Raw genomic sequence first — 16,259 nt, 5'->3', positions numbered from 1 at the left:
CTCTGCTCACAGGTAGCCCTGACCATGCACAGCAGCCTGCCCTCTGCTCACAGGTGACCCTGACCATGCACAGTAACCCACCCCTCTGCACACGGGTAACACTAACCACGGAAGCAGGCCTGCATTGTCTGTGGCGGATGGTGATTCTGTACTGGTTTATCTAGCACACGGTCCCTGGGTCGCCCGAGGACTCGGGGTATCTAGGACCTCGCTTGACTTTCTGGTCCTCCCCATCAAATGAGAACACGTGCCCTGCCGTTACTTGTTACGACTGTTACCACGTTTAACGTACTGTCAGGTAAGATGATAATTTGGCACCTGAATTAAAAATATAGGGATCGAACAAGATCCTTAGTATTGCCATCTCCTTGAAAATTCTCTTGTGACATTTCAGTACTGACATATAATACATCCTGACCAGTCTGAGTTCTTACTGCTGCCATTTCCTTGTTGCCTCGCGCTTGGAGCTTCTTGTCGCCTCTCTCCCAGTTACCCATAGGTTGTTGTGAACTGTAGTCATATTACACTGTGCCTGTCTGGAGCCTCTCTTCAGTCTGGCTTTCCTCTCCCCATGCCTAGCCTCTGGAGTAACTATTCTGTGTTTGGACCCTTCCCTTCTTGCTTTTCTCGTGTGGTGTTTCTCTTTCTGTGTGTGGCCTATTTCACTTAGCATAATGTACTCCAGTTCTATTCACTTTGCCTCAGATGGCAGAGCTCCATAGTCTGTGTCACTGGGTATATAGCTTTCTACTGTGTGTATACCATATTCTCATCATCCATTCTGTCTGCTGCTGGGCACCTAGGTTAGGTCTGTGTCTTGGCACTTGTGAAAAGGGCTGAAATCAGCACAGGTCTGTCTGACATGACAAGTTTATTTCCCTTACATATATATGCAGGGTAGAGTGGTTAGATCATATAGTACCCGTGTTTTGGGTTTTCTGGGGAGCCTCCACACTATTCTATGTGGTGGCTGTGTTAATAATCTACAGTCCCCATCAGCACCAAGTGATAATTTGCCTTTTTCCATGTTTTTACCTGTATTTGTCATTTTATTTTTTTGATGACAGCCATTTTCACTGGTGTGAGGTGACGTGTGATTTGATGTTCCTTTTCCACAGTGATTAGTGATGTGGTATTGTCTTTCTGGATTTATTGGCCACCTGTGTATCTTACTCCTAGAAATGTCTGCTCATATTATTTGCCCATTTTTGACTCGCCACTGGCTGCTTCCCTTCACACCTGCTCCCTGCATCCTCCGCTTTACCCCTGCCCCCATCCCCATAGAATGTCTGGGCCTGGGAAGCCCTGTGCCCCTGACACCCCTCAGCCAGCATCAGAGCTAGTTCAGCTTCCAGACTCAGGGAGGGTCATGTTGGAGTCCACACTCCCGTCCAGAGCATTGCAGGTGTCCTTGCTGTTGACTTAGCCACACAGCTCCTTCCTTGTGTGTCCCATGAAATTCCATTCAGCTTACAGCCTGAATGTTCTAGCTAGTTCTAGGGATTTCCATAGAAACAGGGGAGGGGGAGGGGACAGTGTCCATGAGAAAGCCGGGAGAGATGTGGAGCAATTGTCTGCCAGCCGGCAATAGAGAGTCAGCCCACAAATCTGAAATAGTTGGAATTTGTCACCAGGTGGCTGGAAACCAGCTCTAACAGAATTTCTGATGGTGTACTTTTGACTTGGTGAAGTTGGGGCTAGAAAGCAGGAACGGTTCTTTCCTACACAAAAGTGGGATTTGAGAGCCGCTCTGCTCTGAGGTCTCTGCATTTTTTAGTTTTTACCCTCAGCAGAGGTGCTGTGGCTTGGTGCCTGGCATTGGGACCTGCCATGGTGGCTTCCTGTTCTTTTCATATGCCCCCAGTGTCTGGCATTAAGGCTGTGGCACTTTGTACATTTTCCTCTTCTGAATAGAGGTGGACACATCCATTGTGTCTCAATATAAAGGTCTTTAAATTGCTGAGGAGAAAGTAGCCTCCCTTCCCACTCTAGCTTCACATCGGTGATGGTGTATGGGTGTGTATGCACACACACTTAGTTTTTCTGTATTTTTTAAAATTCTGTTTTAAGCTAAGGACCTGGCTCACTGTGCTGTGCACAGTGTGGTGACAATATGGACCCATTGTCTCTTCTGTGAGACACAGGGAAGAGGGGTGGGACACAGTTGGCCATTGTCTGTGTCCTCATGTTTCTTTTCTTCTGAGGAGGGTCTGTGAGGTGAAAGCACATTCACCTTGGATCTTCTAGTTTTCTGTCCAACCTTCCATCATCTTGGGGTCTCTCTGCTCAGGACTCACTCTATCATGATCACCCATCACTCGTTTTCCTTGAAGGGAAATGGAGACTCGAGGAAAAGCCTGGATATGGCTTCGGGCTTGAAGGAATCCAAGAAAGGCTGGTTTAAGTAGAGAAGCATTCTCTGATGAAACATGTGGCTCACTTACAGGGTGAGTGGGAAGGAGAAATGTCTTCTTTCCAAATCCAGACACAAATGGCACATTCTCAACACACTCCATTTAGAAACACTTGCCAGGAAATTGGTGTCCCTTCTAGTTTGTTTCCACCCTGATCTCAGAGAAGGGAAGTGAGGAACTTGGTGCAGAGGCTCTAGGCAGCCTGGCACAGAGCTGCCTCTCTGTGCACACTTCTGCTCTGTGACATTTGTCGTGTATGGTGTCCTAAGGTGTAAATGACCAGAGTGGACATTCGTCCTCCAAACCAAGGAGTTTCTCATAAAAGGATTCATCAACTGAACACCAGTACAAATAAAACTGTGCTACTTTGGGGCTAAAACTGGATAGGGGTTATGGTAAGACAGAAGTATAGTGGTGGAGAGCAGAGCCAAGGAGGGGATGTGGCTCTTGGGGGCGTGTGAAGGACCTTCATGGGTGATGGGGGCTATTTTGTGAGCCTTGGACCTACCCCTGGCCTGTGAGCTTACTGCAGAAGCCAACATTTATTAATAATGGCAAAGCTAATGTAAACTGAATGTTGCTAGCTCAAGAAAGTTAATGTAGCATTTGTAATATAGCTACCAGCTACCAGGGTTCATAGTTTATTCTCAAAAGTTTATATAGTGAAAGCAATGGATGTGTTACCAGATAAAAATATTTTGGTTTGTAATCATAATATAAAGAAAAATATAGTCAGTGTGTATATAGATACACCTAAAACATTTACTGCACCAGTTAAATGCATTAGTGATAAATCCAAAGCCACCAGCATTTATCAGTGTTGCACAGAGGAAGAACATCAAAGCCCTTTCTTCTGGAGTCATTTAACCAAGAGTGAGCCCAAGTTTGTGAGGTGAAAGCACATTCACCTTGGATCTTCTAGTTTTCTGTCCAACCTGTTTCTCTCCCTATGTCTTCCTCTCCATCCTATAGATAGTCTTAGGTCTATCTATAATCTGTTTGTGTATGAATCTGCATTTGTGCCTGCCTGAATGGTGTTTGGTGTTGTCTGTCCCTGTCTCTCCATCTGTCCCTCACAGAGGGCTTTTGCCTTTTGTTGAACAGCATAGAAAGCATCACATGGGAAAGGAATGAGGGATGATTTACAGGAATTCTTAACAGCATTTTACAAGGGGTGAAACCTTGCCACTACACATGGACCCTCTTGACCTCGATAACAAACAAACAAATGCTATCAAGCAGTATCTGTGTGCTGCTTCCGGCATCTGTGGTGGAAGTTATTGCATAAGGTTGCTTTCAACCTATTTGCTGGTTCCAGCACTTATTGCCATAACATGCCGACACATGTGCATTGCCCTCTGGGCCAGGAGCATGGAAGAGTGCATACCGTAAGATGAAAGCTGTGTATTAACCTGGGTTGTAAAAGTTGGTCACGCGGGAAACGCATAGCAAGTAAGGCTGATTGTTATGTTATTCTCTTAAAAGCGAGTTAGTCAAGCAGGCTGAGTACACACAGCATATCCGTCTTGAGTCTTAAGTGACCTCAAGATGTCTTATTAACTAAGCTGTGAGGTCCGGCAAGGTCCCAGTGTCAGAACACAAGAGATGTTTTCATACTAATGCATCAGCACAGTTTACTCCTGGTGAGGTGAAGCTGAGAGGCACTTAACTGAGGTGTGCAGGAAAGGCAATAAAATCAGATCCCGATTCCGAGTAAGCACTCACTCGTGATGGTGTCTTTGACACAGATGGAGTGTGTCACCCTCGGGGAGACTGTGTGTTTGAGATACACATATTTAGGAAGTCTTTATCATGGGAGTAGATAGCTGTGTCTCCAGCTTTGACACAGTGACATATTGGGCAAAGTGAATGGTGGGACAAGCTGTGATTCTCGGGACAGAGTGTAAAGTAGACTTGGAGAATTCAGGATTACCAAGAGACTGAAGAGGCTGGCAGCAGAGCCTGAAGCCCAGCTGGCCTCTGCTTACCCTGGGATCCTTGAGGCAGAGCTATGGCCAGGCAGCCACCCTGCTGAGAATGAGGCACCAAGGCCCCCATGCTCTGTTCAGCGCAGTTGAGGCTGTGCAGCCTGGCTGTGAACTCTGGTTCTTGTCCTGGCTGGCCCTGTGATGACCAATGCATACGGGAAGTGGGAAAGGTCAGGATGAAGAGCGTGCTGAGTTACAGCGCAGGCTGCCAGTGTAGCTCTGAGTTCAGATCCCTCCAGCCTCTGGGTGACCCTGGGTTGTTTCCAAGTCCGCTTGCAGGCTGAGGGTCTGCTCTCAGCACTCATGTACCTGTGCCGTCTGAAGGTACGGTGTTGGCACTCACCTCCTGAGCCCCTCAAGCCTTCTGTAAGTGGTGGAGCCGGCCTGGTTACTGGGGGCTAACTGGTAAGAACTGACTGTGGACACACAGACTGCAGGGGCTCATCGCCTCCTGACCCAGGTTTGCCGTTTCTAGTCCTTTCTAAATGTTTTAACTTTGGGAGAATTCTTAGGGTTCTCTGTGCTGTTAGATTCCCCCCAGGAGTTAGAAATTTGACTCAGGTTAAATTTCACATCCGGGTATTTCTTACTAATAATGTTTATGTTTAAAACAAAGGGGCCTTGGGATGTACTTCACTTGATAGAGTGCTTTCCTAGCATGTATCGAACCCTGAGTTTGGTTCCCAGAACTGCATAATAGCATATGGTGGGACATGCTTATGATTTTGCAATCCCGAGGTAGAGGCAAGAGGGTCATGAGTTCAAGCTCATCCCCAGCTACTTAGGAGTTTAAAGAAAGCCTGAAATGCATGGAATTCTCTCATCCACTTTGTCCATACCCCTTCCTTTTGTCTGTCTGTCTAACTCTCTCAGTTATAAAACATCCATGAAATTGTGAGACAATCTATAAGATAATTTAGTAGTGTCCTTCAAAAGGGTCAAATTCTTGAAAGACAGACGGTGACACTGCTCCAGTCTGTGGGCTCTCATGGAGTACAGGGACATGGGCTGGACCAGGACAACACCAATGAGCAGAAACTGGTAACGTTTGGGTATGACGGGGCCACTGAGGTCCGTGTCACCCTGAGCATCATAATACACGGTTCCATGAGACAAGACACCAACATCTTAGAAGGCAGATGGGGGGAGGGGCATCATTCTATACATGGAAAATTATTTCAAAATAGCAATTATCAAAGGAATAACTAACTCCTAAATGCTAGAAGCTAATTTTTGTAAAAAATTTGTAGATCCTCCCCAACTTAAAAAAAAACAAAATCAAAACTAAAATTTATTTTGGCTCCTCCCCAAGCAGGGGGTAAGTGGTTCTTGTTTTTCCTTCTCATTTTCAGACAAAGTTTACATGGGGCCAGGGCAGCTGTACCAGGATCTGCAGAACCTCCTCCATGACCTGAATGTTGTTGGCCAGATCTCGCAGCTGATTGGAAACCTCCGAGGGAGCTATCAGGTAACGGCCTCCTGGGCAGGACGCTGCTGTGGCTGCCAGGTCTGTGAGCGTGGGTTTGTCTCCAGAACGGAGCACTTGGGCATCTCCAGGACCAGCCCCTGCGCTGCTTCTCTGCCGTTTGGGGCAGTGTAGCCTTCCTACCTCAGTGTACTTCCACCTCAGTTATGTCTCTGTGTGATCAACCAAAGGGGATTTTGTAATCGGACATGAGTGCAGTCAGGTCTTCCTAGGGTTTTCATGTTAGAGAGCCTTGCTTTTTCTTTTCTCCTCCTATAAATGTGGGTGTGAGAGAAGTGTGCTGGCTGATGTCTGCAATCACAGCCCTTGGCAGCACAAGGCAGGAGGATTGCCTGGGCTTCATAGTGAGTCCCAGGATAACCTAGGCTAGAGCGAGACCTTGTCACAGGACAAAGCAAAAAGCGACAAAGCCTAACAAATATGTCACTCATTTCCTCTGTAGAATTTAAACCAGTCGGTAGCCCACGATTGGACATCAGGTTTACAGCGACTGATCCTGAGGAAAGAAGAGGAAATCAGAGCTGCTGACCGCTGCAGAATTCAGTTGCAGCTCCCGGGAAAGCAGGACAAGTCAGTGATTTTTAAAACAAAGACATAACGGTTCCTCACCGTACATGTTTTCTGGCTTTGGTGATTGCATTACATGGTAGTCTGGGCAGGCCAGTTGTATGTGGTAGAGTGTGGTCTGTAAAGGGAATGCCTCTCTTCTCTGGCAGGTCAGGGCGGCCCACTTTCTTTACTGCCGTGTTCAATACGTTCACACCGGCCATCAAGGAGTCCTGGGTCAGCAGCCTGCAGATGGCCAAGCTGGCACTTGGTAAGACACAGGGGAAAAGCTAACTGGGCATGCTCCAATAAGAAAGGGATGTTGTAGAGCCACCAGAGAGGTCGTGTGGTGATGCATACACCTGGGAGGGTAAAACCAGGGAGCGAGAAAACTCCCCATGGCCTGGAAGCCTAGCTTTACATGGAAAAATTAAGTGAAACAGTCTGTGTTGTAACTCAGGGGCTGCAGGAACACAGCAACGGCTTCTGTTATGATAAGACACTCTTATACATGTGACTGTTGAGCACAAGGGCTGGCCCCTGAGGCTGTAGCCTCGTCCAGATCCTGGAGCTCTGGCATGGGTCAGGAGCAGAAAGGACATAACATCTCAGCCTCTGTGCTGATCCATCCTGTGACGGGGAGTGCAGTGAGTCAGAACTGTGTCAGTCAAGAACCCCAGCTCTGAAAATAAGTCCAGTGGTTTTCATGAGGCAACACGTGGCTTTATAGCTGTTTTCTGGTTCATCTATTCTGCTTAGGATAGATAGATGGATGGATGGATGGATGGATGGATGGATGGATGGATGGATGATGGATGGATGGATAGATAAATAGATGATGGATAGATAGATAGATAGATAGATAGATAGATAGATAGATAGATTATAGTAGGTAAATGAAAAATAGTAAGTAGGTTGGTAAATACATAATAGGAAGGTAGATAGATGATAGGTAGATGGTATATGATAGGTCGGTAGATTGATAGATGGTAGGTAATTAGGAGATTGATCAAGTAGATGGGTATATAGACTGAAGGATGGCAGGCAGGCAGGTAGGTAGATCCATGTCTGTGTAGTTTATGTAGGATTTATGTACCCAGATCTCTGTTACTCGGCTTGCACTGGTGTGCCATGTGTATGCGTATATGTGGCATGTGAATGGATGCTGGTGTGTGTCTAGGTGTGGGTGTCAGGGTATGTTGTTGATTGCTTGCACGTGGGTAGGTGTGTGTGTACACACAGGTGAGCTCCTCTTTTAAGGGAAGACTTTCAGAAATGTCACTGAGATAAAACAGAAGTAGGCTGTTACTGGTCCCCCTGAGAACAATGGTTAGTGGAAGGAAAAGGGCTCTTCTTGTGAAAGGGAGCTTCCCTAACCTGGCTGGGGACAGGGATGCAGCTCTTCCTCCCCTCCTGGGTGATTCACTGGGTTGTGCTTCTACAAACCTGGTGGCTCCTTCTGGTTTTACTCGGGGCTGAGATGGCCATTTTCTTTAGGAGAAAATCATGTCTCCGTGTTTAAGATTTTTTTTTTTTTTTTTTTTTTTTTTCTGAATCTGGTTGGTCCAGCCCATGATGCTGGTACATTCATTTCAGGAGCGGATGGGGAGTGTGAGGGCCCCTGACGTGCGGCGAGCTAGACCGCCTCCATTTAGGGAAAGGCAGTGCTGCTTCCCGTGATAAAATCAGTGTTTCCCATAACCTGTGGAGTGTTGGCCCCAGCTGCTGGGGCCTGAGGGAGCGCGCATGTTCACCTCAGCAGCTCAGCCCCGCTCTCTCTGAACGTGCCCACAGAGGAGGAGAACCACATGGGATGGTTCTGTGTGGACGACGATGGCAATCTAGCCAAGAAGGAGACACACCCTCTCCTGGTGGGACACATGCCTGTGATGGTGGCCAAGCAGCCGGAGTTCAAGGTGAGGGCCCCCGGCTGGGGAACACTGGTGTAGAACGCCGTTACTATCAGCTGAGAGGAAATGTGTTGGCAGTGTCGGAGATGGCTGTTGCTGGGAGCCCACTGAGGAGGCTCAGCCGCTGTCCCTGTGGCCTGCTGCTGGCAAAGGTTACTGTGGGCCACAGGCCCACGGTGCTCCAGCATCTGCCTCCTCTGTTGTGCCCCAGCTTGACCAACAGCCCCTTTCTGTAGAGCATCAGGTCTCCGAGGTGCTTGTCTGCTAAAGTGCCAGGAGTGTTGCCATCTCAGGAGTCCCAAGGCCTAAAGCCCTTGCCAGGGCACTGTACCTCTCTCCAAGAAATAACTTGACACTGTTATCTCATCCTGGCCCCTTGCCCACTTCACGGGGACTGCCTTGTCCCTGGCTCTAGTGAACACACCTCTGGACGCCTCAGAATTCTTTTCCTGTGGAACCACACAGCTCATGTGTCAGGAAGGGCCAGCAGGCACACCATGAGGTGTCTTGCCCCTCGCTTAGTCCTCCTGGCTGCTTTGCCATGCCCAGCTGGCATTTGACATGGTTGAGGGGCTCTAAAGACAAAACCATGAAAGACGAAATCTCCTTGGGAATTCCTGTCTGAAAAAAATGAACTTGTGAGACTCGCACAGTTGGCTGTTTTCATCCCTGGGCTTGGGCCCATGGTTCAGCCAACCAAGGGTGGAAAACACTTTGAACCCACAGCGTTGTGTCCCGTTGTAGATCGAATGTGCAGCTTATAACCCCGAGCCTTACCTAAGCAACGACAGTCAGCCGGCTTCACCCTCCGCAGCACGTGGCTTCCTGTGGGTAAGGTCCTTGGCTTTTCTCTCGGGTTGGCAGAGAGCTGTGAGGTGGCTGAGAGGAGTTCACGAGAATACCAGCTTAGGCCTCCAAACAGAGCCCTTCCTTGAGGTGTGGACTTAGTTAAAATGTTGGCTTCTGCTCTTCCTCATCTAAGACTTTTACAGTTGAGTCAAGACCAAGACAGCGGACTTAAGTGCTGTGAGGATAGCTTTGGCATGCCATCCACTCTAGAGTCTCACTGTGTTGACTTTCCTCCCCTTCCAAAGCACCGTTGTCTTGTTACACTGCTGTCTTGGTGGAAATGAATTTGTTAAGCACGAAGTCCAGGCTCTCCATAACACTCAGGTGCAGCAGAGCTTTCTGGTTCTTGTGAGCTAAAGGAGATTCTCTGGGCTTGGGTCCCTCGCCTCCTGCCCCGCCCCCCACCCCTTTTCAGTACACGTGCTCAGCCTACACCTCTGTTGCAGCCAGAGCTGCTGCTCAGCTCTTCCTAATAGTGTTTAGAATGGAACAGCATGGCCGCTGGTGTTTCAGCGGCCCTACCTAGAGACCGGCAGGGACACTACCCCTCCTGGGTTGTAGGTTCCTTCCGCACAGAATTGTGCTGCTGCCACTTGATTCACTTGAGCACAAACGCATGCACGCATGCAGGCATGCACACACCCATGACCGAGGACCTGCTGACTGGGCCTCCTTTCAACAGGGTCAGAACATAGTGTGGAATACATGCGGGAGAGGCAGGGAGGTGTGACAACATGCTCCAGGTGGGAGGAGCAAAGATCCACCTGTACTGGGAGCCAACCCGCTGTCTGTCGGCAGGGGTCAGGGGTCAGCTTCGGGCTCCCTCCAGACTGTTACCTGGCTCTGAGGATGAGACTCATTGCAGAAATCCTGGTCTGCCCGACAGCACAGTGTGCTCCCTGGGGTGACCTACACTGTGTACTTTTCCGCTTTTGCCTCTTGAAAGGCTTGTTTTCACTAAGGCTGAGCGTGATTGCACCTTCCTACCAACTTACTTAACACTTGCACTAATGTGTTCTTGATACTTTATGAGTATGTGAATTGGCCCTTGTGGTTGTGTAAGGAGTGAGTGTCTGGTGTGTATTAGGTTATATTCCTGTTATTGAAACTCTTAAACAAACAAACAAGTTAAACATGTTGGAAAGGCATCCTTTTTCCTCACTTGGTTTTTTCTGAGTGAGTCACACTTGGGTCAAGTTTCTGTACAGCCAGGCTCATGCCTGATCAGAAGTCGTAATCATCCTGGAAGCCTGCCTCAACTCACATTCTCCCTCCCAACCTCTGTCTCAGATCGGAAGTTGTAGCAACCAGATGGGTCAGGTGGCCATCGTCTCCTTCCAAAGTTCCAACCCCAAAGTCATTGAGTGCTTCAACGTGGAGTCACGCATCCTGTGTATGGTATACATTCCAGCTGAGGAGCTGAAGCCCCAGGAGCCCTGTGAAGCCGGGGATCCAGAGGCCACAGCCTCGAGAGCATCCCATGTGCCCACCATCTGCCTGGGCACAGAGGAGGGAAGGTAGAGAACATTCCCTGTTTTAGGGGTGGCCTCCAGTGTGGGGCAATGTAAACCAAATGTAAGATGCAAGGGGGAAAATTCCTGGCCACTGTGTGCTAAAGTTACCATCACCACCTCCATGGTAGTTACTGTTAAGAGATAAGATAGTTTTTTAAAGCAGAAAGCTCCCCACAGTTTGCCCCCAGTTTTTGTTGATTCTTCTTAAAAATACACCACTTCTTCCATTTTGGAATTAAAAAAAAAAAACCAATATTTTCTATTATAATCATATGGAACTTTGACACCATTGAATGGAAAAGTTAAACTAACATCACAAAATATATAGGAAGAAAATAAATTATGACTCAGAATTTCTCTTTAAGCTGTAAGAGTAAAATCAGAATGTGGGTGCTTTTTAAATGTGGCCAAGTGTGTGTTAAGATCGGGGAAGGAAAGTCAGGGGGATGAAGAGGACACGTGCCATCTGCTGATGCTGACTGGCACCCTGTCCTCTCACGGGGCACACATGGTCATGTGTGTTTGTTTCACAGCATTTCCATTTACAAGAGCAGTCAGGGCTGCAAGAAGGTGAGGCTGCAGCACTTCTACACGCCAGACAAGTCCACAGTCATGAGCTTGGCCTGCTCCCCGCAAGGCCTGTATGCTGGCCTAGTCAACGGGTCCGTCGCCAGCTACACCAAGGCTCCAGGTAACTACCCACACTCAGCCCCGACCCTCGGCTAGGAGTCAGTTTCACCTCCCACAGTGCCTGTCAGTCCTGGTTCCAAACCTGTGTAATCTGCTCCTTTTGGAAAAGGCTCTGATGGACACATGGGAAGTTCTTCTAAAGTTGGTTTCCAGGGTCTTTCTGCACCTACTGTCCTCAAAGCCCCACCCTAGTGTTCTTGGCACTGTAGACGCTCCTATGCTCTCCTGAGCCTTCTTCCATTGCTCAGGTCCACATTACATGGGGGTGTGAGAACCATTCAGGGCTGACTTCTCCTTCTGCAATCTTTCCACAAGGCATGTGATATTTGGCCTCATCTGTCCTCACAGAGTCACAAATGCTGAGCCATTCCTTCTCACCTCAGAAGCCCTCAGCCCCTGTGTGTGACCCTCAGCCTCTAGCCCTCCTACAGCATGGCAGTATTTAATTAGCCGCCCTGATTGGCTCTGGTGAAGATGGAGAGAGGCCTGCCCAGGTCACACGCTCTCCTCTGTAGACCCTCCTGCCTGTCCAGCTTTCTGGTTTCTCTGTGGTTCTCCCAGCAGATGAGAGGCTAAAGCAGCCCCCACATTGTTCTCAGACTCTGGGAACCTGCCCTGTGTGGATGGGATACTATTGCCTTCAGTAGCTTTTCTCATGTACTTCAGCTGCTGCTTCATGGGAAAGCTTTTCCAGGGACTGTCCTTGCTGCTGCATGGCTGGTGGCCAGGTTTCCTCCCCAGCCCCTCATTGAAACTCATAGTACAGACGTGCTAAGCTGAAGCCCAGAGGCTGACCCTTCCACGCCAGGCATGCTCACCAGATGCCCAGGCCTACCCTATCGCCGTGCTACACACCTGACCCCATAGCTCCCCAGGAGCTGGCCTGAGGCCAGCTGTACTCACACCCAAGGCCAACCCACCCGACCCTCTGCATTACCTAAGGAGTCTCGGTGCTGCCAAATTAGATGTGGGGTTTCGAGACCCACTGCTGTTCTCTATGCCTACCTGTGTTGTTGTTGTTGTTTGAGTATTTGTTAATGAGCTTTCAAAATGGATGGTGAGCTCTTACCCACCCTGTGGAGCATGGTCAAGGGTGAACCCTATCTGGAGAGTTCTGGACTTCCGACCACTGCTGCTGAGCCTTGCTTCCAACACAGCACCTGTGTTCTCCAGACCTCGCTTTGGCAGAGACCACATTGCATGGGAATATTGATTACTTGAAAGTTGGAAGGAAAGCCGTTTCAGGGGGGTGTAACAGGGTCTTTGAAGTTGATTTCAGAAAGTGACGTCCACTTTTCCATGACTTTGAGTGCATGTGAACTTCTGAATAATTCTTGGTGCAGTTTGGCTAAGTTAGATTAAATTTATATTATCAAAGCTTACATAATGACTTACTTAGAACATAATCCCTTTTTACTTTGTGTTACTTTATTATCTTTAATGTCTTAGACACTGAATTACATGTAGAGCAAAAGCTTGGTCATTGAGCCATGTCCCCAGCCCTTTTTCCATTCAGAACTGTTGGTTCCTTCTCTCCTCCATCTGATTTTAGTATTGTCTTGGTTTCACATGCACAGTGTGAATTTGTATAATCTGGGTGGGAGGGTTGCCTAATTTTCTGGCTGCCACTATATTATTTTATGTTCCCCTATCCATGATGCCCTTTCTTTTAGGTTTCCAGGTGATTATCTTTGATCTTTTCCCTTGGCCATCTGGTTTTCTTCATTCTTTGTGTGTTAATAGCTTGAAGGATTAATCCTCATTCCTGTACACTTTGGCCAGCCCAGCCCTGTGCTGTATTGTACAGTTTGCATCCTGGTACACCATGAGATGTCTTTGTAGTTCCACCATCTCTGCAGCCTTCCTGATGTGTTTTAACCTCCTTGAGGGTAGGCCTGGGCGGCAGAGCGTAAGGTGCGCTGGGTCCACACATGGCCTGTTGTCCTTCCGCTCTTAGTGACAGAGGATGTGGTTGCTTGGAGACCATGACCTTCCCAGCCAGAGGGGGCAGTTGCTTTGCAGTGGGGCTTGGAAACCTGAGACTTGATGGGAAACTTTCAGGTTGTTAAGACATGGGGTCATTCATATCGTTAGCTTGCGTATGAAGTCTGGCCGTGGTGCAGCCAACCTACCTGGCAGCTCTGGCCTCAGGCACAATCCCAGGAAGAAGCTGTCCTGAGAGGCAGTCCCGTTGGCCCAGATTCACACACTTTCAGCAGTGAGGTTGCACATGGCCCTCCCAGGGAGACAAGAAAACAGTGTCTAAGGAAAAGAGAGCTTTCTTAGGCGGCCAGAAGACAGAGGCCAATTGTTGGCAGTTGAGCCGTAACCAAAGTAACAAGTCTAAAGTGGGTTATCCCACCTTTGATCTTGGAGTTCCTGTTTCAAAGGAGCCGTAGCACCACTCAGCTGCACCACTCTTCTGGCAGCCTGCGGGCAGAGCTGTCTCGTCTGCATTCTTATGCCACGCCTGCCCTCCACAGCATGTAAGCATCACAGGAAACTGGGTTCCATCACAGTCAGGGTGCCGTGCTGTGAAAGGCTGTGAGTACCACCTACGAAGGCTGTGTGTGTGAATGTTAGGGCAGGTGAGGGAAAGGTGAAGGGGTAGGGTGTGTGTGTGTGAGTGGGTGGGTATGCATGTGTGCATGCATGCATGCGTGTGTGTGTTTGCATACATGTACCCAACTGTATTTGGACCAAGTCCAACTGCTGCATGGAAGGTAGGCTGGAACATTGGGGTTCAAAACCATCCTGCCACATTGCACAGCCTAAGCAAAATTTCTGCCAAAGATGCTTTGTAACGAAAGCACACCACAAGGGTCAGAGCTTACCTAATCACCTCTGTTTAACAGCCCAGCTCAGGTCCTTGTTGTTGATTATTAATGTTTATTATTGATTTATCTTTTAGTAAACAATGGTTATTCCTAAACCAGCTGTATCCCCAAGTCACCACACAGAGACTAGGATTTATTTAATTAACCTAGAGCACAATGCTGGGCAACAGTTACTCCATCCTAAACCTCCAAGCCCGCATAGCTTACTCCCATTCAGATTTCCCACATTATACTTGCTTTTAGTCATATTTTAGGCCTGGTTCATCTCTCCTCATGGTTCCATGTCCTCTGCCGATCTCTCTAACTCCTCCCACTCGCTTCTTTCTCCTCCCCTCCTGACCAGAGTGTCCCATCCTATTCTCTCCATTGCTCAGCATTGGCTGGTTGTTTTATTGACAATACAGAGACCAAATGGTGGCATGCTTACACAAACTTGAGACAGGTGATGCTTAGAATAAGTTTCACAATGCAATGTCCAGATTGAAACCAGATAGTGGGGTAGAGAAATCAGCATTTGAATGAACAAGGGTAAACTATATACATTCCACAAAAACATTATACCAACAGTTCCCTTTGCTCACAGGTTTTGTACTGAAAGGCTCATGGCTTCGGGTTGGGACAGAGAAGAAGCTGAGACGTTGCTTCCTCTGAGCTAAGAGAACACGGCAGGGAAGACTCACTGATGATCTAATTGCCGCCGGAATCCCGGGGCTTAATGAACAGCTAGGGTGAAGACTGAAGACTTAAATACTTAGAAGATAGCCATATCAGTTGCATTAAAATTTGCAGTAAATCCTGCTTGTCGTCTTTACCATCACTGTCTGGAGACATGGCAGGCCATGGCACACTTAGCTGGGACCTGTGGGAAGGTGTCCCATCCTGCCTGCTGTCTACCCCGTCTTCCACATGTCACAGGGCCGGTTCCAGGGGCCTTGAGCACCCCGTGTTTGAATACGAGCATTGTAGTCACAGTTGGTACTTGAGTTGTGCTTTGCGGTGATGTGTGGTCCTGTGCCTCTGCCCCTGTGCACAGTTACCTAAGCTCAAGGGGAACTAAAACTCTTTTCTTTTAAGATGGATCCTGGAACTCAGAACCCCAGCAAGTGATCAAGTTGGGCGTCCTGCCGGTCAGAAGCCTTCTCCTGGTGGAGGGTGCACTGTGGGCAGCCTCTGGAGGGCAGGTGTTCATGGCCAACCTGGAGACTCACACCATAGAGGTGAGTGCTGTCAGGCACACTCTGCTGCCGCCCACTGTAGACGGGATGGGTCCCAGCAGCAGCCAGGCAGGCTGCAGACTGGCAGGAGCTAGTAAGCGCAGGCGTGCTGCGCAGCGTGGAGGAGGCCGTGCAGGCAGTGATGAGGTGTCACTCACTGGAGAAAGGCAGGCGCCGCATGGCACACCTGCAGCCGCTTGTCAGGTCTCCTGTCCCATGTCCCGGTCTCACATATAATCTGGATATTTTTCGTTGTGCTGTCGGCATTTTCTTGGCCGTATGTTATTCTACTTACTATACAGATTGCTCATGTCCAGTCACCCCATCTGTCTTTCACCATCTCGCACCCCACCCTTCCCTATGTAAGCTCCAGTCACATGGTGTTTTGTTTTGATTCTTTGGAGTTGGGTTTATCTAATCTGACCTGTTTGAATGACTTCGGCAATCTCCACTACTTCAGTGTCACACTGCCGTCATCACCGGCCTCAGAAAACATTTCATCTTGGGTGGGGTTTGCCAGCTCACCAGAGCAGGGCTTTGGACATTTTGCTAGGAGTTCACATGGCATGTTTTTAGACATTGGTCAGACATCTATTTCAGGACATATACTGGTGGCATGTTCTGGCCCTCAGGCAGAGAGTGGAACTGAAGCTCCAGGTGCAGAGAACTGAGGGTGGCTCTTCTGCTGGGAGTACAATCCAGGGCCTCACGCATGCTCAGCACCCACCACTTAACCATGCTCCCGCTGCAAGAGCTGCATATTAGTGTGTGTGTGTGTGTGTGTGTGTGTGTGTGTGTGTGTGTGTGTGTG

The 16,259-nt window shown here is 48.6% G+C and overlaps 1 protein-coding gene across 2 annotated transcripts in view; it reads left to right on the top strand.

The window, feature by feature from the left end:
* Nucleotides 1-16,259, top strand: part of Arhgef10 (Rho guanine nucleotide exchange factor 10) — an 83,888-nt gene that overhangs the window by 52,435 nt on the left and 15,194 nt on the right. For both annotated transcript variants that reach the window (XM_055608474.1, XM_055608473.1), the window contains 8 exons: nt 5,755-5,870; nt 6,331-6,458; nt 6,605-6,705; nt 8,229-8,350; nt 9,089-9,175; nt 10,484-10,710; nt 11,241-11,398; nt 15,309-15,451. In XM_055608474.1, coding sequence (XP_055464449.1) covers nt 5,755-5,870; nt 6,331-6,458; nt 6,605-6,705; nt 8,229-8,350; nt 9,089-9,175; nt 10,484-10,710; nt 11,241-11,398; nt 15,309-15,451 — 1,082 coding nt within the window. The remainder of the gene's footprint in view (nt 1-5,754; nt 5,871-6,330; nt 6,459-6,604; nt 6,706-8,228; nt 8,351-9,088; nt 9,176-10,483; nt 10,711-11,240; nt 11,399-15,308; nt 15,452-16,259) is intronic.

Source organism: Psammomys obesus, unplaced genomic scaffold (assembly GCF_907164565.1).
Source record: "Psammomys obesus unplaced genomic scaffold, mPsaObe1.curated_primary_1811, whole genome shotgun sequence".
Classification (NCBI taxonomy): domain Eukaryota; kingdom Metazoa; phylum Chordata; class Mammalia; order Rodentia; family Muridae; genus Psammomys; species Psammomys obesus.
This window is presented reverse-complemented; position numbering and strand designations above follow the sequence as displayed.